Source organism: Raphanus sativus, chromosome 4, assembly GCF_000801105.2.
Source record: "Raphanus sativus cultivar WK10039 chromosome 4, ASM80110v3, whole genome shotgun sequence".
Lineage (NCBI taxonomy): Eukaryota > Viridiplantae > Streptophyta > Magnoliopsida > Brassicales > Brassicaceae > Raphanus > Raphanus sativus.
Window position 1 is genome coordinate 32,337,559 of NC_079514.1, and position 24,766 is coordinate 32,362,324.

At 36.7% G+C, this 24,766-nt stretch overlaps 8 protein-coding genes and 1 pseudogene across 9 annotated transcripts; 2 read left to right on the forward strand and 7 right to left on the reverse strand.

The window, feature by feature from the left end:
• Positions 1–1,931: 1,931 nt before the first annotated feature.
• On the reverse strand, positions 1,932–3,352 carry LOC108849349 (putative methylesterase 19). The gene is made up of 4 exons (XM_018622895.2): positions 3,293–3,352; positions 2,648–3,058; positions 2,434–2,577; positions 1,932–2,356 (listed from the first exon to the last, which is right to left on the reverse strand). The coding sequence occupies exons 1-4, from the start codon at positions 3,350–3,352 to the stop codon at positions 2,072–2,074; spliced, it is 900 nt and encodes a 299-aa protein (XP_018478397.2). The 3' UTR covers positions 1,932–2,071.
• Positions 3,353–3,401: 49 nt separating this feature from the next.
• LOC108849704 (putative F-box/LRR-repeat protein 23) lies at positions 3,402–4,375 on the reverse strand. Its single transcript, XM_018623296.2, has 2 exons — positions 4,002–4,375; positions 3,402–3,891 (listed from the first exon to the last, which is right to left on the reverse strand). The coding sequence occupies exons 1-2, from the start codon at positions 4,316–4,318 to the stop codon at positions 3,507–3,509; spliced, it is 702 nt and encodes a 233-aa protein (XP_018478798.1). The 5' UTR covers positions 4,319–4,375; the 3' UTR covers positions 3,402–3,506.
• Positions 4,376–4,602: 227 nt separating this feature from the next.
• On the forward strand, positions 4,603–5,016 carry LOC108850743 (heat stress transcription factor A-4a-like). The gene has a single exon (XM_018624221.1). The coding sequence runs from the start codon at positions 4,603–4,605 to the stop codon at positions 5,014–5,016; it is 414 nt and encodes a 137-aa protein (XP_018479723.1).
• Positions 5,017–5,669: 653 nt separating this feature from the next.
• LOC108848936 (protease Do-like 9) lies at positions 5,670–8,240 on the forward strand. Its single transcript, XM_018622405.2, has 7 exons — positions 5,670–6,389; positions 6,472–7,044; positions 7,129–7,361; positions 7,453–7,554; positions 7,627–7,677; positions 7,752–7,856; positions 7,936–8,240. Exons 1-7 carry the CDS (start codon positions 5,813–5,815, stop codon positions 8,032–8,034), a joined length of 1,740 nt encoding a protein of 579 aa, XP_018477907.1. The 5' UTR covers positions 5,670–5,812; the 3' UTR covers positions 8,035–8,240.
• A 1,532-nt stretch (positions 8,241–9,772) lies between these two features.
• On the reverse strand, positions 9,773–11,771 carry LOC108849851 (WAT1-related protein At4g15540). The gene is made up of 7 exons (XM_018623464.2): positions 11,369–11,771; positions 11,220–11,285; positions 11,035–11,148; positions 10,728–10,938; positions 10,497–10,655; positions 10,260–10,411; positions 9,773–10,090 (listed from the first exon to the last, which is right to left on the reverse strand). The coding sequence occupies exons 1-7, from the start codon at positions 11,569–11,571 to the stop codon at positions 9,946–9,948; spliced, it is 1,050 nt and encodes a 349-aa protein (XP_018478966.1). The 5' UTR covers positions 11,572–11,771; the 3' UTR covers positions 9,773–9,945.
• A 1,415-nt stretch (positions 11,772–13,186) lies between these two features.
• LOC108851653 (WAT1-related protein At5g40240) lies at positions 13,187–15,284 on the reverse strand. Of its 2 annotated transcripts, none has more exons than XM_018625113.2 (7): positions 14,966–15,284; positions 14,824–14,889; positions 14,647–14,760; positions 14,120–14,372; positions 13,873–14,031; positions 13,657–13,808; positions 13,187–13,533 (listed from the first exon to the last, which is right to left on the reverse strand). In XM_018625113.2, the coding sequence occupies exons 1-7, from the start codon at positions 15,178–15,180 to the stop codon at positions 13,392–13,394; spliced, it is 1,101 nt and encodes a 366-aa protein (XP_018480615.1). In that variant the 5' UTR covers positions 15,181–15,284; the 3' UTR covers positions 13,187–13,391. The 2 variants fall into 2 exon arrangements, with proteins under 2 accessions (XP_018480615.1, XP_056863682.1); XM_057007702.1 differs by having other exon boundaries at positions 14,647–14,747; positions 14,966–15,035.
• Positions 15,285–16,246: 962 nt separating this feature from the next.
• On the reverse strand, positions 16,247–18,068 carry LOC108852634 (WAT1-related protein At5g40240-like; annotated as a pseudogene).
• Positions 18,069–20,231: 2,163 nt separating this feature from the next.
• On the reverse strand, positions 20,232–21,662 carry LOC108852011 (glutaredoxin-like). Its single transcript, XM_018625492.2, has 4 exons — positions 21,488–21,662; positions 21,270–21,358; positions 20,726–20,824; positions 20,232–20,625 (listed from the first exon to the last, which is right to left on the reverse strand). The coding sequence occupies exons 1-4, from the start codon at positions 21,541–21,543 to the stop codon at positions 20,399–20,401; spliced, it is 471 nt and encodes a 156-aa protein (XP_018480994.1). The 5' UTR covers positions 21,544–21,662; the 3' UTR covers positions 20,232–20,398.
• Positions 21,663–22,807: 1,145 nt separating this feature from the next.
• Positions 22,808–24,298, reverse strand: LOC108852726 (putative F-box/kelch-repeat protein At4g39600). Its single transcript, XM_018626219.2, has one exon. It carries the CDS (start codon positions 24,239–24,241, stop codon positions 23,072–23,074), a length of 1,170 nt encoding a protein of 389 aa, XP_018481721.1. The 5' UTR covers positions 24,242–24,298; the 3' UTR covers positions 22,808–23,071.
• Positions 24,299–24,766: the final 468 nt, after the last annotated feature.

A 24,766-nucleotide genomic window follows, 5' to 3' on the forward strand; every position in this document is an offset into this window, starting at 1 on the left:
AAATCAGGTGAATTTGCTAAATATATAATGTGTAAAGTAAAATAAAGTACATAAACAAAAACTATAACAGCAAAAAAAATATTGATGAAAGATAATATTTTGTTAATTAATATAAGCATAATTACAATGTATTGGTTTGAAATCCTAGTTTTCGTCTGCTTTTATAGTCCAAAATGAATAATAGGTAGTTATAGTCAAAATCTATATTAAATTCTTCTATATTCTAAGAATATGAAAATATATTTTTTTGTAAGAACTTTCCAGTTATTTGAAGACAGAAGGAATATATGATACTCCCTCCGTTTCTAAAAAATTGTATGTTTTAAGTTTTTCACAATTATTAAGAAAAACATAAAATTGTAGTTATCAATGCATTGTTTTTCTTAATGAATTATTCCATATAATTTTTAACCAATCAGATTTTAGTAAATACAATTATATTTTTTGAAATGTACAATTTGTCATTAATCAATATATTGAAAACACAAAAATATAAACAAATGTTTTTTCTAGAACGTGGACATGCATTTTTAGAAATGGATGGAGTATATAGGTTTGAGTAGGAAATTGAGTAAGAAAAGAAGGTTAGCATCATGCTTTAACCATAATGACTTGCTCCATAAAATAATTATCTCAACATTTTGCATTTTATCTTTTGATTTCTTGAATGAAGTGAAGAGATACACATGTGCAATTTGGTTGGCTAGAATCATGTATTTGCAGCAAGTTTGGGGGTGGTATGAGGAGCAAGACAATGGTTCTTAGAATTTTCTGGCTTTTCTAAACAATGAACGTATGAAAATCTAGTAGAAGATCTTTGTAAAGGCTAATGATGATAGAAAAAAATGGGATCTCTTAAGTCGTTTAGTACGGAGCATGTATCATTATGTGATTTTGGTGGACTCCTGGTCTCATTATAATGATCTACAGAATCCGTCTATATATGGCACATGGTCTTAGTGGTGTGTAGCTTTATGGGCATGTGGCCTAATCAGCTAGTAGGAATCATGCGGTCTAAAGAGTGCATGGACGAACCAGATAGTAGATTAATTGATATGCTTCATAAGCATGGAGTCTTCCTGCTGATTAGCTGGAATTCGTGGCCTAAACTAGTAGACAAACTCACAAAATGCTACAGTGGACACAGATTTTTATTCGGATGTCGATGATCATAGAGGTCTGTCTGAGTCATCTAGGAAAATCATCTTTAAATTTTTTCTTCATGTCGTGTAGGAAGAAATGTTTGATTTGAGGTCAGGAGAAAAACATCATGGAGGTAATCCTCTTACAATATACTGTATATGTTCTGCCCATGGCTTGTTGTCAAACCTTATGGAGATTCTCATGCCTTTGGATTTTTTTTCCTTGTAGTAAATTGTTGTTGCGACTAGAATCCCGGTTTAATTGTCGAAGGAAATTCAAATTTTAAGAATTGAATTCTTGAGTTTTGAATTATTTCATTTTTTCTTTAATTCTTTTGTATCATATATAGGGTGGATCATACCCTTTTTGGATAGACTAGGTATTTCGGGAAACCTTAGGTTCGATTCTATGGGATGTATGGTATATAGGCTCCGATCGGATTCATGCTATAGATATATACCTTGTGATCTTTTACTTTTCTCCTTTCTCCAAGTGCATGGAGTAATATCTGAACTTTTCTTCTTGCCCCACTTCTTTCGTAGGCGGCCATTTGAGACCTGAACGGCTTTTTGGATGTCCATTCTCCTCTCCTAGTTAGAAATGGGATGAGACTCCAGAAATTAATCAGGTGGCTAACTGCAACGGCTCTTTTAAAGCATCATCTTTTGGGTTGCGTGTTGGAATCAGTCCTTGTTCCGAAATAGGGGAGGACGAGAACTCTGAGATTCAGAGGAAGTTTTCCTTACCTTTGTTTAATATCCACCTAGCCATATTTGGCTGAGTAACCCTTTGATTATTTCATCCATGTTTTAGTTCAAGTAAAACACTGACTCTGTTTTACAAACATGTTCTTGTCTTTACAGAAAGAAGGAAACATCCATAGAGACTCATCCACGCCATGACAATATAAACATATCACTACAAATATTCAAGTATATTTTTCTGCGATTTCCAGTAGACAAGCACATACTTCTTTAGGTTTGGAGAACATTGGCATATGATCTGCGTCTTTAATCTCTATCACTTCTTTTGGCGGATAGTTGTTGATCATCAATCGCTGATGCTCCTCACGTATTAAGGCATCCTCTCCACATATGATATACACACGTGTAACCGATCCATACCCCTTCTCACTAAAAGCTCTTGTTCCTGCAAGATTGTCTATTGCCAAAGCCGGGTTCTCCCTCACCAACAGTTTCGCCAGTTCAAGATCCTAAACAGAAAGAGGTTATTAGCAATCTCATTTGTGATGGAAAAAGAGAGGCCGTTGATATAGACTTAGAGACTTACTTCGACCGGAGACAGTTGATATAGTTTCTTGGCCATGAACTTTGGTCCGAAAAGAATAGTATGTAGAGGAGGAGGATCATGTGTTGCGTAGCTGCGAAACGTGGTGTCTGATAACTCTACTGGTGTCGAACGACTCGGGACCAACTATAGAATTTCACTCGATATATAAAATATCAGTTTCGATATTATCGTTATGAATCAGGGAAGAAATTACCTTCTGGAACGGGTAAGTAGGCGGGTTCTTGGTATCGGGCATGGTAGCCGTCAAGAAGACAATAGCAGCGATCTTGTTAGGGAAGATGTCGGCAGCGAGAGCAGCCGATATGCCTCCCATGCTATGAGCAACAATAGTCACTTTTTCTCTGCCCTCAAACGAGCTCAAAAGATCAAGCAACGGTTTGGCGTAATCTTTTAAACTCTGAATCTCTTGGACTTTGACTGTGCTTATACCCGATGCTGCCAGATCCACTGCAGTCACGCTGTGACCGGCTGCCTCGAGGAGTGGTTTTACTTTGTACCAAGTCCATGCGCCATGACAAACCCCATGGACAAGCACGAACCGCATTCTTTTTTTTTTTTTTTTTTTGCTACGGACTGCAAGGATTATTCGATTAAGTGACAACCACTAAACAAAAACAAAACAAACCAAGGCAGCCCACGTGTCTTTTCTACGAACAATCATCAAAGAGAGGAATCTTCTTTGGTCAAAAGAAGCAGATATCCTTATGACATGTTGTGAGAAAGATTTAATTTTATTTTGATACAAAATCTTTATTATGCAAAATATGAATTATAAAATACCTATTTTTAATGGTTATTTGTAATATTAAGTATCTTATACTCTCATATGTTAAATCACCAGTGAGATTTTTTCTTTATCATATTCTAGTATTCTAGACTTGAGTTTAATTTCTACCATATTCTCATATGTTTGTTTCAAATTCATGATCCTCAACTGTAATCTTTAGTTAACAAGCATAAACTCCGGGAAGTTCAAATATAATGCATCAAAAGTTCACAAAAAAAAAAGAGTATGGTTTGTGTTGAACGACAAATCATATAACTTCTGGAAATCATTGGGGGACAAGGTTGACGTGGCCACAATTGCGTAAATCAAGGCACTTGAGGTGATGACAATTCTCAACGATGGCGTTTAAGCCGGCGTTTGTTAACATGTTCCCAACAAGCTGGAGGTGGTGAAGACCGGGCATCGTTCCAGCAATCGCCAAAGCATCATCATCACACTCGTCCTCCTTGTAGTAGTAACCCACATTGTTTAGCTTCAGAGTCTTGAGAAGCGGGCAAGAAAGGCCTATAGATTCCAAATCCAATTCCATAAAATAAAAGTCCGAAAGCTCAAGGTGTTCGAGCAGTGCGAGCTTCAAGACTGCTTCCAAAATTCCCATACCCGTCACGTGATCGCACTCAGTAAGCACAAGGCGTTTCAGGTTACTTGACCTGCACACAAAAAGTCAACAACACAAACACTTAGAATCAAGAATCAAGAATCAAGAATCAAGAATCAAGAATCAAGAATCAAGAATCAGAGTTTTAGGGTTTGGTTTCACCTGTCGGCGATGTAGGCGAGGAGAGAATCGGAGCCGAAGTACTCAATGTTGATCTCTACCAATCCGCCCTGGCTTAGATCAACGGCGCGACGGCACATGGCCTCCGCCGCATCGTAATAATCCATGGCTTCTTGGTAGTCTCCCATATCAGGCATCTCGATTTTTCGCCACATCAAGGGGTCTTGACAGACGCGTCGCCACGATCTGCACACGCTCCGAGCGTTTCGTAGTCTATCAGGCACGCTGAGACGGAGAAGAATCGTATATATCAGCTCCGATGGAAGCTCCGACCAGTTTACACGTTTTGCGTTTTTCATCTCGCCCGAGACGAAGAGGACGGATCAGTTTCTGAGGGTAAAGGATTGCGACTGTCTGAATCCTCTCTCTAATTTATTATTAGATTTACGAAACAAACCCCAATATTATATTGGGCCTAGGCCCATGTAGTTAGAGAAAAGGAAATAGAAAAAAAAAAGAGAAAAGGAAATAGAAAAAAGAAAGAGAAAAGGAAATAGAAAAAATTTAATCGTGACCGTTGAAATCTCCCTCAGCTATAAATATAGCTTCGCTCTCTATCTTCAGATTTCCACTAGGGTTAAGGATGGTTCACAGAATAGCAACGGGGTCGAATTCATTCTTCACCGACTTGTATGAAATTGTGAATGATCACTCGTCCGATGCAATCATCTCGTGGAGCAACAACAGCAACAGCAGTTTCGTCGTTTGGGATGTCGAAGAGTTCTGCAAAAGGATTCTGCCCAAATCTGTATGGTTCGGCAGGAATTTCTCGGAGTTTGTGTCGGAGCTTCGCTATCATCGGTTTCAAAGAATCGGTCGGTTCGAGTTTGGGCATGAAAACTTCGCCAGAGGTCGACCTTGGCTTTTGAAAAGGATGGTGCCGAGCAAAACCTTGGACGACGAGTTTCGTGCTAAACTCAAAGCGAAGAGAGACAAAGCCAAAGCAAAGAAAGCTAGAGCCAAAGTTGTTCGTCTCCTGGAGAATTTACAAATCTGATCTTTCTTTATGTGTGTAATGAAACTTGGCGTTTCAGAAGCAATAATAGTTCTGTTCTAATTTTTGAATTCAGTAGATTGTTGTATAATGATGATATGTGCCTTTATTTGTCTCCAAATCTTTGATTCTTATAGTATTCTTGCGTTGCGGTTTGTATTTTTTGCCTTGTGATTTATTATAGTTTACCAAGTTTTGATCGAGTTGAAAAGTACAGAATGATAGATAACGTGATAAGACAGATTATATAAATCTCAAATAGCCAGTCTCAAATGATCCTGACCTTGATAAAAAATACAACCTAAATTTTTTTTTTTGTAACTAACCTACTTTCTTATATAAACGTCTAAGACACTCATTCACATTCAGATTCAACACAAAAGCAGGAAAGAAAATTTATGATTTTAAGCGTCCATAGTTTTGTAATCTAATCTTTTTTTCTTTTTGGGCGACTTTTGTAATCTAATCTTTGACGATTTTCATCGTATCATTGCCGATCTTAATAACCAACCTTTCATGTAACTACTGATTCTTCTATTATAGATTCCGTATTTTAAAGCCCAAGCTCGTTATATTTGAGCAAAGGGGCTAACTTTAGGCCCATGTTTCTAATAATCAGATACAACGGCACAACCGATCGCCGTTTCTTACACCCTAAACGATTACATCACAATCCGGTTATAAAGCCCTAGCTGCGGGCGGCGAAACAGAGTCCTTGTCTTCTTCACTGAGACTATTATACATTATTTCACAGGAAAAGTTCACTTTTTTTTCTTGTTCCTAGTGGATAAAGAGAAAGATGAAACCTTCTCAAAAGAGAGCTCGCAAACACAAAACACAACCTGCGGAAAACCCCACCGGCGAAGCTAAAGAAGCTTCCGTCACACACCTGGACGAATCTCCGTCCCCTGAGCCTCCCGAAACCACCCCATCACTCAACCGCGGGAGAGCCAAAAAGCGCCGACTGAGAAACAACCCTTCCGAAACCACCACCGAGCAACAGCAGCAACAACGCGGCGGCGGCGTAGTCAGCCAGAGGTCGTCTCTTCCTCACCACCCCCACTCTGATTGCAACAACAATGCGACTACTACTGTTTCACCCGCCGCTCCGAGCTGGGAGAATGTGGTGAAGGTCGTGCCTTCGATGGACGCTGTGGTGAAAGTCTTCTGCGTCCACACCGATCCCAACTTCTCCCTCCCCTGGCAGATGAAACGTCAGTACAGCTCCGGTAGCAGCGGCTTCATCATCGGAGGGAGAAGGGTTCTGACGAACGCTCACTCCGTCGAGCATCATACTCAAGTCAAGCTCAAGAAGCGCGGCTCCGACACCAAGTATCTAGCCACGGTCTTAGCCATTGGCACCGAATGCGACATTGGTAAAACTTTCTTTGTTTCTTTTTTTTTTTTTAATTTTGCAAATAAAAACAGTTTCTTGATTGTTTGTTTGTTTGTTTGCAGCTTTGTTGACGGTTAGTGACGATGAGTTTTGGGAAGGAGTCTCTCCCGTGGAGTTTGGAGACTTACCAGCTTTGCAAGACGCTGTAACCGTCGTCGGTTACCCCATCGGTGGAGACACGATCTCTGTCACTAGCGGGGTTGTTTCTAGGATGGAGATACTGTCTTACGTACACGGCTCCACGGAGCTTCTGGGGTTGCAGATCGACGCGGCGATAAACTCCGGGAACTCCGGCGGTCCTGCGTTCAACGACAAAGGGAAATGCGTGGGGATTGCGTTTCAGTCGTTGAAACACGAAGATGCTGAGAACATTGGTTACGTCATACCGACGCCTGTGATTGGACACTTCATTCGAGATTACGAGAAGCATAACAAGTACACGGGGTTTCCTGTGATTGGGATTGAGTGGCAGAAGATGGAGAATCCGGACTTGCGTAAGAAAATGGGAATGGAGTCGAATCAAAAGGGGGTGAGGATAAGGAGGATCGAGCCTACTGCTCCGGAGTCTCAGGTTTTGAAGCCTTCTGATGTCATCCTTAGCTTTGATGGAGTTGATATTGCTAATGATGGAACTGGTAATGATTCTTACTTATTTACCAATGAGTTAAGTCTAGACACTCTTGGCTGTATGTAACATGTTTGGATATTTTTTTGTATAGTTCCTTTTAGGCATGGAGAAAGAATTGGGTTTAGCTATCTTATATCACAAAAGTACACTGGAGATTCTGCTCTTGTGAAAATCTTGCGTAACAAAGAGATTCTTGAGTTCAACGTAAAGCTTGCAATCCACAAGAAGCTTATCCCTGCACACATAAGTGGCAAACCTCCTTCTTACTTCATTATTGCTGGATTTGTTTTTACTACTGTCTCTGTTCCATATCTTCGCTCTGAGGTCTTTTACTCTCTCTTTGTACATATATATCTTTTTACGTTCTATATCTCACACGGACTGTAACCGTTTCCCATTATATGTTTGTTTGCAGTATGGAAAAGAATACGAGTTTGATGCACCTGTCAAGCTTCTGAAGAAACATCTTCATGCAATGGCTCAATCCGTGGACGAGCAACTTGTTGTAGTTTCACAGGTGCGCGGTCAACATTATTCCTTTTTTTTGCCTTTGATATTGAAATCTCAACATCCCGTGTACTACTTTCAGGTTCTTGTTTCTGACATTAACATCGGTTATGAGGAGATTGTCAATACCCAGGTTTGTATAAAATTTGCATAATCATGTGTCGATGATGCTTCCATCAACCTCTAAATGGTTTGATCTCTGTGTAGGTTGTTGCTTTCAATGGCAAACCTGTGAAAAACTTGAAATGTTTGGCTGAGATGGTGGAGAATTGTGAAGATGAATACATGGAGTTTAATCTTGATTATCATCAGGTATGTTCGATTTTCTCTGATGGTTCATTAACTGTAGACATAACCTTTTTAGCTAAATCTCTCTGTGTATTTTGGGCAGATCGTTGTTCTGCAAACTAAGACTGCAAAAGAGGCAACTTTAGATATTCTGACCACACATTGCATACCTTCTGCTATGTCTGATGATCTCAAGACCTGAACGAGGAACCGAAACAGTCCCTGCCATAAACAGAGCACACAAAAGCAAATACAGTCATGGAAGACAAAGAGCTTTAAAAGCTCAAACCATATGATTTGTCTTCTTTGATTTTTTACTTTGTTATACTTGGCAAAGTATGCACTTGCAGAAGACCAAAAAGAAGTTTTTAAGAAGCGTCGTGTCCCTGATTTCTGTTTTGAATTTCACTTATTTGATCTCAAAAAAAAATGAGAGTCCAAATAGTAAATGAGTAAAGTGCATGCAAGTTTGTATGACACCCCACTGTCTACCATGTTATAAAAGCATACGAGGTAGAATGGATGTTGATCAAAAAAAAAAAAAGTAGAATGGATGGGGTGAACCATACTATCTTATGCCTCTATGTTAAAAAAGACAATTCAGTTTTCAATTAAATATTATCTTTTAATGGTTAAAACTTTGAATTTCTAAATTGTTGATGCAAAATATATTAATGATTTAATACTTTAAACATATAATTGGATAAATCTTTAAAATGTTTCAGTGTTTCTTTAAGGAAAAACCTTATATAATCAGTGATTTTTAAGTATAAGGTTTGTATTTTTTCAAAAATTTCCTTAAATAGTATAGTGTTTTGTCTCTCTCTACTAAATGAACTAGGGACAAAACACTACCGAGGATAAAATTCGTGTCCTTGTAGTTGTTACATAGGTGATAGGTCATTAGTATTCTCAGAAAATTTAAAGAAGATAAAAATGCAAAACTTAAAAAGCACAAGGAAATTGGATCAAAATTTGATAAGTTCTAAACGACTATAAATTTTCTTCACACTCTTATTATTTTTATCTTTCCCTTATTACTTTTCATTTAAACTAAAACAATTTAAAATATTAAATTTAAATTCTTAATGTACTTATACATTTAATTAGGATAATTTAGTCATCTAAATTAAAAAAATGTAAGTCCAAAATAAATAAAATACTGTGCATTTTTCAAAATTAAATCTCCATGCAAAGTTTATTTTAATATTTTTTTCTAATAGGTAGAGCTCAGAATTTACTATTCGGGATTTAGATTAAATCGGAGATCCGTTCCGGATCCGATCTAAAATAACTTATTTGAGGCATCTGAATCTAGATCAATTTCGTATTTTTAAATATATCAATTTTTAATTTTGTTAATAACTATATTTGATATATTAATATTTATACATAAAATTAGTTTTATAATATTATATTTAAAATTTTAATATCATATACATTTATATTTATAAATGTTGCATAAATATTTAATTTACGTATTTTAATATTTTTTAAAAATAAATATTTTTATGATATCTACATGGATATCTGAAATGCATAAATCTGGATCTAAATACTAAATTCACGGATCCGATAAATTCTGATTAAGATACTCTAAATTTCTTATATTCGATATCCGTTTTTAGGTAAGCAGTCTATTAATTTAAAATATATAAATTGTTTATTTGTGTATCACACATGACCTAATAAATAAAGATAGAGAAAAAAGTTCTAGTAATCAATAAAGTCCCAAAAAATCAATAAAGTCAAAAACTGAAGCATACATAGTACAAGATAAGATAGACAGACAGGGACCCGTTTTCAAATGGATACAAAAATTATTAGATGAGTCTATGAAACTAAAATACTGAACTAAATTCTTGGGACCCATCTTCAAATGGATACAAAATTAGTTAATGAAAAAGTCTTGAACTAAATTCTTGGGACTCATCTTCAACTAAAATTAGTACCCTTAATTAATCTATGAAACTACACCACCTTCTAAATAATCCAAGGAAAAAAACAAATTTGGTCAAACATATGCATATACAAGATGTTGATCTGAAAGAAGGAGATATATATACAATATAAATTATTTCCCTTGTATTGTATCCAACATGATAACATATCTTCATGATAAGGTTTGATCTTCTCTGTTCTGTGTAGGAAACAAAAGTGACTGCTCAGAATCACTTATTGTTTTGGTTGTATCTTCTCTTGCTTTACCCCAAATCACAGTATAAAATCCAAAGCTCAATATCACTGATCCAACCACACTGCCACAACACATAGGTACAAAATAATATGTATTAATCATTGAATCTTATTACCCAACAACCAAAATTCTCGAACTATTTCAGTAAAGAGACACTATAGTTTCTTATTTTTTTGTGCTAAATAAAGAGACACTATAGTTGAAAGTAAGAATCTGAAAGATAATGGTACCTCCCTAGGTGAAGTGCATCTCCAAGGAATATAGAAGCCATGGCGACTGCAATGGCAATAGACAAGGGCTTGAACAAGGATACATAGACCGGACCCTTCAAATGCAGACCCCATGTGTGGATAACTGAGCCCAATGATGTATCAAAGAATCCCTGAAACAGAGTTTCAGCTTCAAAGCTTGAGATAAGAAGATATGAGTACGTACTTTGGAGAGCGTTGTAATGTTTGATTACTCACTGAGTATATAACTGCAACGAGTGAGACTCCCGGTTTAAGCTTCCAAGAATTGAAGTCTCTTTCTGCAAATAGACATACTAGCGCTGAGATTAGCGTTGCACACATGTTGTAGAAGAGGACTACGCTTATTTCTTCAGGGTATATCTCCATGATCTGAGTCTGTACAGCTGCCGACTTTAGCTCAACTTTAAGCATTAGCATCAAACGTAAAGCTTTATGTTAATGTACTACCTGAAGAATATACCAGACTGAAAGAAGCAAAAACTGCAAAGCTAGCAAAAGGCCTCCAATGATCCAACTTGGCTCGAATGAAGTAAAAGATGCAGCAACAAGAAGTTTTGGGCCTTTATAAAGAACGATAACCAGAGCACCAGATATAGATACTATCGTGCCAATGATTTTAGCCTGTGTTGCAGAGCTTCTCAACATTATTTGTTCCATCCTTTACGAGTCATCCGCGGAAGACAAAACCACTTTAGATGATATAGCAACACACAAACCATATTTCTCCAAAACGAAAGAGAAGAAAGAAAGGAACCTGAAGAAGACGGCAAGCATGAACGTGAAAGCTGGTGTGAGGTTGCTTATAGCAGAAGAAAGAGTTGGGGAACTATATTCTATTCCTTTACAACCAGCTATACGCGAGGTGAGCCTGTTTTCTGCCAAGTTAGCAAACTAGAAAAGGAAAAGCCGAAGAATACTCATAAATCTTGAAACAGTTACCCAAGAAGCGTAAGTAAGAAAATCTTGAAGAAGAGAGGAGACTTGGGCGAAGGTAATCTTCTCTTCCTGCACATGTAAAGTTAAGTTACATATTCTTGAAAAAATATTATATTATATTGAATAAAGAGTTAGTTGAGAAGATTAAACACCTTCCAAAGATGAGGGAAAGTGTAAATAGGACAAGTGTTGCAACAACATAAGAGTAGAAGACAAAGACATAAAAACTGAATCCTCTCAAGGTCGCAGCTTTGAACAGTGTGGACGATCCGACCGTGGTACACTCCACTGCGATCATTGCCGCAAAGGGCACAACATCTCGGCTGAAGTACCTCCAGGCCACTGTTTCTCTCATGATATCCAGATTCTCAGGAATTCTCTCAAGTCAACTAAGGATTCATGATCTTGGTTATTAACATCACCAGGGTTGTTGTTGCTAAATTGTTCTTATTAAAAATCAAGACATTTTTTTAGTGCAGGAAAATATCCCAACTTTTGAAAGCTTTTTTACAAAAAAATAAAAAATATCCCAACTTGACCATATACTTCCCACCACAAGAATAATATCAGAATATTACAAGGACCCACGACAAGGACCTTCGCTCATTATAGGCTTCAATACTTTATTCAGGCTACAATCACTCAACTAAAGAAATTTCTAACTTCCATTTAAAAATTAAATTCCAATGACCAAGACTTATGTACTCGCTTTTATATGCCTCAGAATACTAACCAAAATATAACAGAAACCCCTTCGTATATGGAATATACATATACATATACATATATATATATATATATATATAAACATCTTACCAGAAATAAGAAGGCATTACTAATAAACATGTACAGGGACCATTATTTCACGCTCTCTTTATTTTTCCCAACCATTATTTCATGCTCTCTTCATTTTTCCCAAATCACACTGTAGAATCCAATGCACAATATAATTGAACCAACCACACTACCCACAACATATATATGGATAAAGATGAGTATCTTTGTGGGAATCCGATTGATAAAATAGCAAACTGAAATAATAGCATCACTCTAGAATCTTTTTGGAACAATATATATATAAACATCTTACCAGAAATAAGTTAATAAACATGTACAGGGACCATTATTGCATGTTCGCTTGATTTTTCCCAAATCTCACTGTAGAATCCAATGCACAATATAACTGAACCAACCACACTACCCACATATATATGGAGAAATCAATATCGGTTACTACTCTACTACTCTAAAAAAATATTGCAGTTTATTCAGTGACATTATCAATATGTGGAGACTTTAAGTGTTCCTAATACTCGAAAATATAACACAGAAGTCTATATGCAAGCTTAGGAAATCCCCATTTGCAGTATCACAAGTGTATCTTCCCATTAAATAAATGCAAAATTTGAAAAAGTTAAAAAAGAAGAAGCAAATGTGTGAAAAGCATTCTTGTGTAAGATATAAAAAGATATAACTATGGCATATCTTGTGATGGTTTAAAAACTGCTTAGAGATCCCCCCATCGCGGGTATTTTTTCGTTTTTATAAATTTTATATGTTTGGTCTATATGACATAATTATTATACGTTTTTATAAATCTTATGTTTTATGCATAATTTAATTTGTCAGCAAACACTAATAAATAATCAATCTATATATTCTTGCAATTTTTGGTAAAAAGAAATTTAACATATTCAAAATGATAAACATCCACTGAAAATAATAATTTTTAAATTTATATATTTTCATATATTTTATTTTAAAATTTATGCAAAAATATCCTTAAACAAGGAAATAAATAAACAAAGACTAATGAATATTCAGTTCAAAAGAAAAATTAATGAAAATGGCTGTGGACTTGGAGTGATGATATTTCTTGAATCTTGAAAGCTTGAGCATGGACATATGAAATTGTTGCTCTTAATACCTTCAGCTGAAATCAGCTTATGAAGGAGTTATCAACTGAAGCGTTCTCATGAAATATGAAAAATCTTTTAGCGCTGCTTTGGCTGAATGCATCAGTGAGCTTTGTTTTCATACGCTTGAAAATTCAACTATGCGCCATTTGCATCATACTATTAACTTAAACCAATCCTTTTAGTGAATATTATAAAAGTGATTTGGTGCAAAATCTTTACAAATCATTAGTGTAAGGATTTATCGCTTTCATCAATCCTAAGAGTCCCCGTCTCCAACGACGTGTGTAAGCAGCAAAGGTGAATGCTCAGAACCAGCTACAGTTTTGGTTGAATCCTCCCTTGCTTTGCCCCAAATTACAGTGTAGAACCCAAAGCACAATATCATTGATCCAATGACACTGCTCACAAAACAAAAATGGTTAAATATAAAATGATCAGTTAATACTTTACTGATAAGCTTATTAGATAGATAAAATTCATTACATGCTAAGAATGAAGAATATGAAAGATATGCATGATACCTCCCAATGTGAAGTGCATCGCCGAGGAATATAGCACCCATGGCGACTGCAATCCCAATAGACAATGGCCTAAACAAGGATATGTAGACAGGGCCTTTCAGATGTAGACCCCATGTGTGGGTAAGCGCGCTGAACATTGAAACGAAGAATCCCTGTGAATGAAGTAGGTAGTTGTTTAGCTTAGAACATCATCTTCAAGTGTTAGTTAATGCTCACCGAGTATACGATTGCAGCGAGGGAAATATCTGGTTTAAGCACCCAAGAAGTCATGTTGCTTTCCAAAAATAAGCACACTGGCGCTGAGATTAGCATTGCAAATACGTTGTAGAAGAAGACTACACTTATTTCTTCAGGGTATGTCTCCATAACCCGAGTCTGAAACCAGATACGGCTACCGAATTTTAGAAAGAGCTCCATGTGTCAAGAACAACCTAAACTCTCTTTTTTCTAATGAACTTTATACCTGAAGAATATACCAGACTGATAGAAGAAAATACTGCGAAGCAAGAAATAGGCCTCCAATCATCCAACTTGAATCGGACGAAGCTAAATGCTGGTCAAGCGAAATGGGTGGAGATGATGAAGGTGTAAAAGGTGCACCAGAGAGAACCTTGGGGCCTTTATAAAGCACAATTACTAGAGCACCAGATATAGATAGTATTGCACCAATGATTTTAGCCTGGCTCGCAGAGCTCCTTAACGTTACTTGTTCCATTCTTTATGAGCCACAAAACGAAGCAGAACCAATTAGAAGCAGATAGTAACAAACAGACCTCAGATACACCCAACTTGTGGTCAACCACAAGGTTAAACTTGTACTATTGACTCTGTGACCACTAATTCAAGAACTTCAAATTTTACTTTGTATTTCATAGTATATAACATGACAATATATATATATATATATATATTCACTGGGGCCACGTCTAGACCTGTTTCGTTTTCCAGACTATTTTCTCAAAACAGAGAAGAAAGAGAACAAGGTAAAACCTGAAGATAACGGCGAGCGTGAATGTGAAAGCTGGCGTGAGGTTGCTGATAGCAGAAGCGAGAGTAGGAGAACTGTATTCTATACCCTTACAACCAGCTATCTGCGACATGAACCTGTTCCATACAAATTAAAAACCAGAAATGCCCTTTAATCAAGACGCAGGAGTGTAGTATTACCCAAGAAGCCCAAGTATGAAAATCTTGAAGAACAGAGGAGACTTGGCTGGAGGCAATCTTCTTGACCTGCATATTGAAAAGTAATTTAATATTTCTTGAAAAGAGCATACGGGGTAAAAGAGAGGATGAAGAGATCAGGTACCTTCCAAAGATGAGGGAAAGTGGTAGAAGGAGAAGTGTGGAAACAAGATAAGAGTAAAAGACAAAGACGTAGAAGCTCAATCCTCTTAGAGATGCAGCCTTGTACAGTGTGGTCGACCCAACAGTGGTACACTCCACAGTAAACATGGCAGCAAACGGCAGAACATCTCTGCTAAAGTATCTCCACGCCACTGTCTCTTCGCTAGCTCCTCTCATCACAGATCTCTTGGTATCTCAGAAACTCTCTTGAATCAAAGTGAATGTAGACGCAATTATGGTGTTTGTGGGTTAACTCCACCATTAATTTATTTAGAAACCAAGATATTTTCAGTGATGACATCACTATTGGAAATAGTCTTTCTCCATAAATAAATATCAACACTCGACAATAGGAAACGTATTTGAATATGCTTGGGACCCACGACAAGTAAGTTTTGCCATTTCAGTTTATTTTCTTTAGCTATGGAAATAGCCTTTCTTCAGAAATAAGTATTTTGATCTGTTTCTTTTCTTTACCTTCAGCGGCAAGTAACTTCATGATACAGATAAACAGAGGAGGACACATCATCGAGGGGACTGAGTGCCACGTCGGATAACAACCTTATCAGTTTAACGAGTAAAAACACTGTTCGTTATAAAAATATATAGTAGCTAACAGAAATTAGATTCATTCAGAAAATTGTAAACATTCTATCTTCTTCTTCATTCTTGTATTCTCATTTGTGTAATCAATTGAACGTTCAAGGTTTTACTAAATCAAAGGTATCAGAGTTTCTTCGACTCTCGGAAATGATGGTGGAAACCAGAGCTCATGCGATGATGAAAGAGGCAACTGTTTGCGGAGTGGAAGAAAGCCTTGGGTAATCAATATCCTAGGAGCCAAAAATATCTGTGCTGACTCAGTAGCAAAGGAAGCTAGAACCAGATATTGCATGGAGATGATCAATTGGGTTGTTGTGGTTGGACTCTGTTATGGATTTATGACTAGTTCTTTTTCCATGTAAATGAGAAATGGCCAGTTAAAATTATTCCTTGGAATAACTTATTTTAACCAAAACTTTGTTTAAACATACAAAAAGCTCTCTTAATACCTTCAGGTGAATCAGCTTCTGAAGAACTTATCAACTGAAGCATTCTCATCAAATGAAGAAATCTTTTAGCTCTGCTTTGGCTGATTGCACTAACTGAGCTTTGTTTTCAACATATGACATTTAGCTATGCACCTTTTGTCCATTTGCATCATTCTATTAACTTAAACCAATCCTTTCGGAATATTTTTAAAAGTGGTTTTGTAAAATTTTCTTATAAATCAATAGTATAAGGACGGATTATACACTTTGTATCAATCCTATCTTACTAACAAGTCTTCGTCTCTCCAACGACGTGTGTAAGAAGCAACGGTGAATGCTCAGAACCAGCTACAGCTTTGGTTGAATCCTCTCTTGCTTTGCCCCAAATTACAGTGTAGAACCCATAGCACAATATCACTGATCCAATGACACTGCTCACAACACCAAAATTGGTGAAATCTAAATCAGTTATTACTTTGTCAATAAGCTTATTAGAGAGTTAAAAATCTTCAATTAAATACTAGCTAAATGAAGAATATGAAAGATATTGTACCTCCCAAGGTGAAGTGCATCGCCAAGGAAAATAGCACCCATGGCGACTGCAATAGCGATAGACAATGGCCTAAACAAGGATACGTAGACGGGGCCTTTTAGATGTAGACCCCATGTGTGGGTAAGCGCGCCGAACATTGAAACTAAGAATCCCTGAGAATGAAGTTGTTCGTTGTTTAGCTTATAACATCGCCAGTAGTGGAAGCAGATTGTATTTATTTGATTGATGCTCACCGAGTATACGATTGAAGCGAGGGAAATATCTGGTTTAAGCACCCAAGAAGTCATGTTGCTTTCCAAAAATAAGCACACTGGTGCTGAGATTAGTGTTGCAAATAAGTTGTACAAGAAGACTACTTGTATTTCTTCAGGGTATGCCTCCATTACCTGAGTCTGAAACCAGATATTAGAAAGAGCTGCATGTGCAGTCAAGAACAACCTAACGTCTTTTTATTTAAATGAACTTACAAATTGTCTATACCTGAATAATATACCAGACTGATACAAGAAAATACTGTGAAGCAAGCAAAAGGCCTCCGATCATCCAACTTGGATCGGACGAAGTCAAAATTCTGGTCAAGCGAAATGGTAAGAGGTGATGGTGTAAAGGATGTCCCAGAGAAAACCTTTGGACCTTTGTATAGCACAATTACTAGAGCACCAGATATAGATAATATTGCGCCAATGATTTTAGCCTGACTTGAAGAGCTCCTTAACCTTACGTGTTCCATCCTTTAAGAGTGACCCAAGGAAGCAGAACCAGTTAGAAGCAGATAGTAACAAGCAGACCTCACAAGGGTAAACTTTTTATTATGAACGTCTCTGTGACAACCTGTTCCATTTTCCAGACTATTTTCTCAAAACAGAAGAAAAAGAACAAGGTAAAACCTGAAGATAAGGGCCAGAGTGAATGTGAAAGCTGGCGTGAGGTTGCTGATAGCAGAAGCAAGAGTAGGGGAACTATACTCTATACCCTTACAACCAGCTATATGCGACATGAACCTGTTCTATACTGTACAAGTTAAAAAGAAGATATGCCCTACAATGTTGAAGCAGCAGTGTATTATTTTTACCCGACAAGTCCGAGTATGAAAATCTTGAAGAAGAGAGGAGACTTGGCTGGAGGCAATTTTCTTGACCTACGTAGACAAAATCAGTTCAATATTCTTGTAAAGTTTATTACTAGGCAAAGAGTGGAGGATGAAGAGATCAAGTACCTTCCAAAGATGAGGGAAAGTGGGAGAAGGACAAGTGCTGAAACAAGATAGGAGTAAAAGACAAAGACATAGAAGCTCAATCCTCTTGAAGATGCAGCCTTGTACAGTGTGCTAGCTCCAACAGAGGTACATTCCACCGCAAACATGGCAGCAAACGGCAGAACATCTCTGCTGAAGTATCTCCACGCCACTTTCTCTTCTCTAGCTTCTCTCATGAAACTCTCGGGAAGCAAAGTGAATTTAGTCGCAGTCATGGCGTTGGTGGGTTAACTCCACCACGTTTTGCTAAATGGTCATCATTTTATTCAAAAAAAGAAAGATATTTGAAGTGAAGAAGACAAAAGTATGGAAGTTGTCTTTCTGCATACAAAAGTACCCCAACTTGACTAAGTACCCCAACTTGACCAAGTACCCCAACTTGATCAAGTACCCCAACTTGATCGAGTATCCCAACTTGACCAAGTACTTCACACCACAAGAATTATTCGTATTTGAATATGAGAAAATTACATGACTTCTAATAACAAGTTAGAACACTTATTTGTTGTAAAAAATAAATAAAGCAAGTTAGAACACTTATTGCTCCCGTACCAACACACTTAACACTTTCCTTCTTTAGAGTGACAGTTTTAACTTTACAGCCCTAATTAAACCAATTGTGCTGCCACATTCGAACGTTGAAGCATAATTTTGGTGAAACGCAACAGGAGAGAAAAGTGATTTCTACTTGTGGATATCATAAGGTGCTTACCATAACAACATAGATGAAACGAATGGAAGTGCTTTGAAGGAGAGCATAAGCGGCGAGGTTCATTTCACTGTTGTGACCAATGAAGGCTTGAGGATTGTCACTCTTGTGGGCTCATTTCAACTAGCTGACCGAGGATGTCTGTGGCTTGGTGAATCGTAGTTGCGCTTTGTCGATTGTGGATTGTCACTCTTGTGGGCCAAGGTCGTCTAGTACCTAGACCGAATAGCGTATAGTGGATTAAAACCCATTACCACATTAATCCTTTTCTGAGCTCTAGGAGCTCTTTTGCGATCTCCGAGTTCTGCGCCTTTTAGGTCTCTATTTTGGCTGTTCGCCACTGGTGAGTTTGTTATAGAGACAACTCTCTCCTCCTCCAGTTTGATATGCCTTGATGCTCGATGATCATAAAAGGCCTCTTCGAGGGTATTGGGTTGGTTTAAGACGAGGTCGTAGTGGAAACGGGATTGCTTTGCAAAGTGATCCTGAAAGCTGCTACTCTGAGCTCGTCTCTTATGCATGTGATGTGACAAATGTTTTCTCGTACAATCTTCTGATAAAGGAACATAATGATTCCTCCCTTTTGGAACATTGTCCATAGGCCGGTATCCCAAATCACGTTAGATTATGTCGCCTTGAGATCGGCTTGGACTGGATATTGGTCTTGTCTTTCAGTCGGATATTGGTCTTGTTTTTTTCTGTTTGCAACTTGCCCACCTGTATGGCAAAACAGAGCAGGGACAACAGTTTGCATTTTGCAACTTAACTACCTGAGGTGGTGCAATATCCAGATCGGTGATTGCATTTTGCATTGCAATTTAACTATCCCGGCCATTGTAATGTGGGTCTCATATCAGAATCTTTAGAGGGTTCCAAGAGTTTATGTTAACGTGCCAAATTAGTGACTAACAAAAGAATGTTTATTTATAATCTTGTATGAAAATGTTTGTTTTATTGATATTATATGATCTGATACAAAATGGTGACCATGAGGGTATCAAAGAATAAGAGTACAAAAATATTTAGACTATAAATTTGAGTTGGGAAAATTCCATAAAAATATCCGAACTAAATTTTGTTAAGTTTTTTAATACCCAAACTTTTTCACTATCCAATTTAATATCCCAACTAATTATTTTGCTCATTTTAATATCCAAACTTTTAAATATGTGCCCACTTTAATACCCGAACTTTATTTATTTTAATAAAAATACTAATAAGTTTCAAATAAAATTTTTAAAATCTCTAAAATTTACCAAATAAACTCAGAAAATTCTAATTTTTTTGGTGGTTGAGAAATAGAAATAACTAAACAGTGTAAAATATTAAATTTTGTAATAAAGTTTCTAAGTTTTAAATATTGTATTTAGTCTGTTTTCTGAAATAAAAAACAAAATTTATTTTTATCATTCAAATTCATTTATTTTTTGAAAAAATAAAATTTCCATGGTTTATCTACCTTCTTTTCTAAATCTTAAAATAAAGTTAGAATTTTTAATATTTCTTTCTTAGATTTTTGAGATTTTATTAAGTTTTGTTCGAAACTTATTAGTATTTTTATTTAAATAAATAAAGTTTGGGTATTAAAGTAGGTACATTGTTAAAAGTTTGGGTATTAAAATGAGCAGAATAATTAGTTGGGGTATTAAACTGGGTAGTGAAAAAGTTTGGGTATTAAAAAGCTTAACAAAATTTAGTTAGGGTATTTTTATGGAATTTTCCCAATTTGAGTTGAAGAAATTCGGATTTCCATCTCTTTCTCCTTGTTCCTTCTTTTATGGGTGCTGATGGTGAATCATAATAACGACATGATCTCTGGAGAGTATCAAATATCTTTACGACCATACTTAATGTCCTGATCTCCTATCTGATTTTGCTTTGATCGTGTTCAGTTCGGCATGGACAGTCTTCCTAGCTCGAGACGGGCCCTCAACTTCCGTGGACCTGTTGTCTCCTTGTCGAATTTTTATGATATTTGACCGGATTCTTGAAACGGGTTTAGAGTGGGTGGACCCCGTCTCCAACACAGTTAACAGAGGAACCAACTTACGATTTTTGTGCAGGTTGGTTACCGCTACAAAAAAAATGAAAACCACAAGATTTGGTTTAGAGAATAACGAATGGAAAAATCAGAAAAAAAAAATGGAAAGAGAGTTGTGCTCTAGTTCTCTTACAATCGCAGCCACCGATGTGTTTTCCGCCTATGAACACATTAGGAACGGTGCGTTGTCCTGTCCATTCTGCAAGAGCTGATTGAACTTGGGTACCATCACCTTTATTATAAATAACAAGAGCAATTAACAATGGTTGAGTATGGACTCTTTGGTGAGTCTGAATCAAATTAATATACACATCTGAGTGTAATGATTCCAGATAGATACGTATACATGGAATGAAAAAACTATCTGGAATCTTTAGAGAAAAGAGAGAAAATTATGAATGATGGCTCGTGAGCAGAAGGATCAAAGCAAAAACTTAACTTTAACAGAAAGCAGAGAGACATTTTAGAGATATGCTTCGATTGGAATCAAAAGAAACTCCAGAGAAACTTTCTACAGTGGGTTCATGATAAAACTTATACTTGGGACTCTACGGAGAACCCACGCAAGAGAAGAGAACAATCACAAAGTTTCTAAAAACAGTAAAAGCAGAGAAGCCTTCGATTTTGGGATCATGAACAATGAAATGATTTATAAGAAGAATATTGGGGATTGTTACTTTCTTTGTCGAGCTCGACGGCGATGAATTTAGCTCCCAGTTTCTTCAAAAGATCCTTCACTTTCACACAGTATGGGCAATAAGACTTGCTGCAAAAGATAAAACCATCAAAACACAAAGACTCTTCATGGATGATATGCTTGATAATCGTGATATCTTTCCATGGCAACATACACACAATCAAAGCCTTCACAAACAACCATCGAGAAGAGACGGACCTGAAAACAACGACCGCATTGCTAGAAACGATCTCTTTAGCCTTCTTCATCGCCATCTTTAACACTAGATTCGCTTTTCTTGGTTTCTCAGGAATGTTGGGAGAGATAGAAGCGAATCAATCCGCTTTATAAAAACGCAGTTGCAGACTTTTGTCATCAGTCAATAATATGAAACGTTTGTTTAGTATCAGCCGTCATTTTTGAAACGTCAATTTATTTTTTGGGTTGGGGGAAGGGCTTTTTTGTGTTTCCTAATACCTTCGAGTCTATTGTGACACCACGTTATGTCTAGCTATGATTGATAGAGTAACTCAAATCCACATTTCTTTAACAAAAGAAAAAAAAATGATGATCACGTACATAAGTAATGTATCACTACATAACTACACATCTGGACAAATATAATGTATCAATACCAACATGACCTATATGATTTACATGATAGCATTCATGAACTATTATTTGTTATGTTACTAATAACATCAACATTATTCCGATAGTATAACGTTGCATTTAAAAAAAAAAAAAAACTTTGCATTTCAATACTTAATCTATGTATTTTGTTTTATTTTAATTTTTAATTTGTATGCGTTATGATCCGTTTTTAAAGAGTTTGGTTGAAAAACTTTTCATTAGAAGTTGCTGCACCAATAGCTCAAGTAGCTTCATATTGGTTCGTATAGTTCGAGAAGCTATGATAGTAATTGAAAATAAGCTTTATTATTCTTCCGTTTAACGTCTTTCTTATTAATTTGAGAAGAAATTACATGGATTATACTCCCTCTGTTTCATAATAAATGTCACTCTGAGCTTATTTTCTTGTTACACAAAAAATATCACTTTACAATTCCAATGTAAATTATATTAACTTTCAGCTGAAAATTAATTGTAAACTGCATTGATTTTATAAATAATTTTATTTATCTAAAATACTATTGGTCAAAGAGGTATAATTAATTACAACTTACATATATTTCAACAATTTTCTTAATTTGTGTGAAAAATGTCACAACGACATTCTTTAAGAAACGGAGGGAGTATTTAACATTTTACCAAAAAAAAAAAATTACATGGATTATACATACAAGATACAGATACTTTATGGAGAATCTAAACTTAGTTACGAGTGTCACCTGTAACAAAGAGCATAGCTGCAAACTATCTCCTTCTATTAGTATATATATACCCTCAGAAAAAAAAAACCATGCACATCATCTACACCATATTATCTGCATTTCATCGGAGCAAAGCTCGAGCTTCTAGTTATCGTACGGAATTTGAAATATCGAACAAAGCCCATATATATGTTCTGTTCTTACATACAATCAAACATTTTGTAACACATATTCACAACAAAAACGTCAAATGTGATCCATCAAACAGCAAGAGCATAGCTGCAAACTATCTCTTTCAAAAACAAGCCAAGCCATATGTTCTGTTTTTAGAAATAATTTACCATTTTTAAGTTCAAAAAAATAATAATAATTTACCATTTTCAAACACATTTATATTCACAACTACAACAACGTTACCCGCTTGTCAGATGACCCATTTATCCAAACAGTAGCAGAAAGGGTTACACCATCAAACAGTAGAAGAGATAGCATACATAAATTCGTAAGACTTGGGCACTTTAAGAACAGCATCAAACCACTCGACTTCCCCCCGAATCTCTTCACAGCTGCGCCGTTCAAGCTTAATCTCTGCACACCAAATAATAAGCTCCTTAAACCCACTTGCAGGGACATACATGTCCCACAAAACCAACATCTTTCCACCGTGTTCCACCAATTTGACACAACTGTAACCAGCAAACTTTGGTAGCCTTTCTAAACCTCGTAATTTCCCCAAAAAACTATCATTCTTGGTGTCAAACCATTCAAACTCGCCACTGGACCTATAATAGTAGGCTATGTTCTCTATCATACAGGGAGAATCCCAATCCGTATTCGATCCTAGCAACTCCCCTGTCTTTTCCTTTGGCTTAAAAGCCAAACCCTTCTCACCAGTAGTTCTATTGACGCTCGCGACGATCATCTTTCCTTCCATATCCCTACCGTGTAGTTCACGTTTTCCGGGCGGCACTGGCTTCCAAGTTCGTGTCGTTGTGTTGAACACTTCAATACAGTTCAAAGAAGTTGGATTCTCACCGATTCCTGCTAAATACATCTTACCATCATGTTCACTATCAGTGTATGCAAGCCGCAAGCTTGGAGCCTCGAGCCACGTGTGAGTTCGACAGTCAAGGAACGGGACGTTAGAGCAGGGAGCTTTTTCAATGTGTCCGCAGATGGCGTAGATGTAAGGACCGACCGCGACGAGAGTTGTCCAATCAACAGGAGGAGCGTTAAGAACTGAGACCGGAACCATAAGATTGCCACTTGACTTCTTCTTGTTGGTTAGGGTTTGGTCAGGCTTCCGACAGAGAGTGAACCAGCGAGTGTTTGGGTCGGGAGGGAACCCTAAGCAGAGATAGAGACAACTCTCGGTGCGGCCTATGAGGGATCGGGTCTCGTAAAGCTCAGGGGAAGAAAGGAGAGATCGGAATCTTTTGGAGACGAGGGAGAGAGTTGGGTAGTATGACCTAGAGATGCGTGCGAAGCAAGTCAATAGCAAATCATCGGGAAGTGACGAGATAGGTGTGGAATGCTGCGGTGTCTGTGGGAGTTCAGGCAACGGCTTCTTCTTTTTCTTCTTCTTCTTAATTAGAAGTAAGATTCGTCGGTACAAATTAGCCGTTGAACAGGGAGTCATTAGAAGTAGGGTTTGTCGATATGATTAGCCGTTGATCAGTCTCTGTCTTGAGAGATATACGCCGGTGATGGAGTTTTATTAGGCCTAGATTTGTTGATCTTTTCTTGTTCTTCATTAGTTTATTAAATTGACTCAGTCCATACTCTTTAAACTATGTTATTAAAGGAAGAAATTTCCAGTTTAATAAACCAACTATTTATATTACCACAAATATAAACTAGTAGAAACAGACATGCCCTTGACCAAATGGCGCTGAGGATTAGAAAGACAACCGGACAGATCACAATAAATAAATAAGTGAATTAGAGTTGATATTAAAATGAGGTCTTTTACTTTATATAATTTTACGACTATTTATATATTTTAATTTTTATAACAAAAATTTAACCTATGATCACAAAATTTCTAGTGTTAAACTTTAAACTGTTTTATTAGTTTATAATCATTTTCAAAATATCAAAAAATAAAGTATACAAAAAATCAAAATTAATTTTAGTTATATGGTTAATATGATTCTTTAATTTA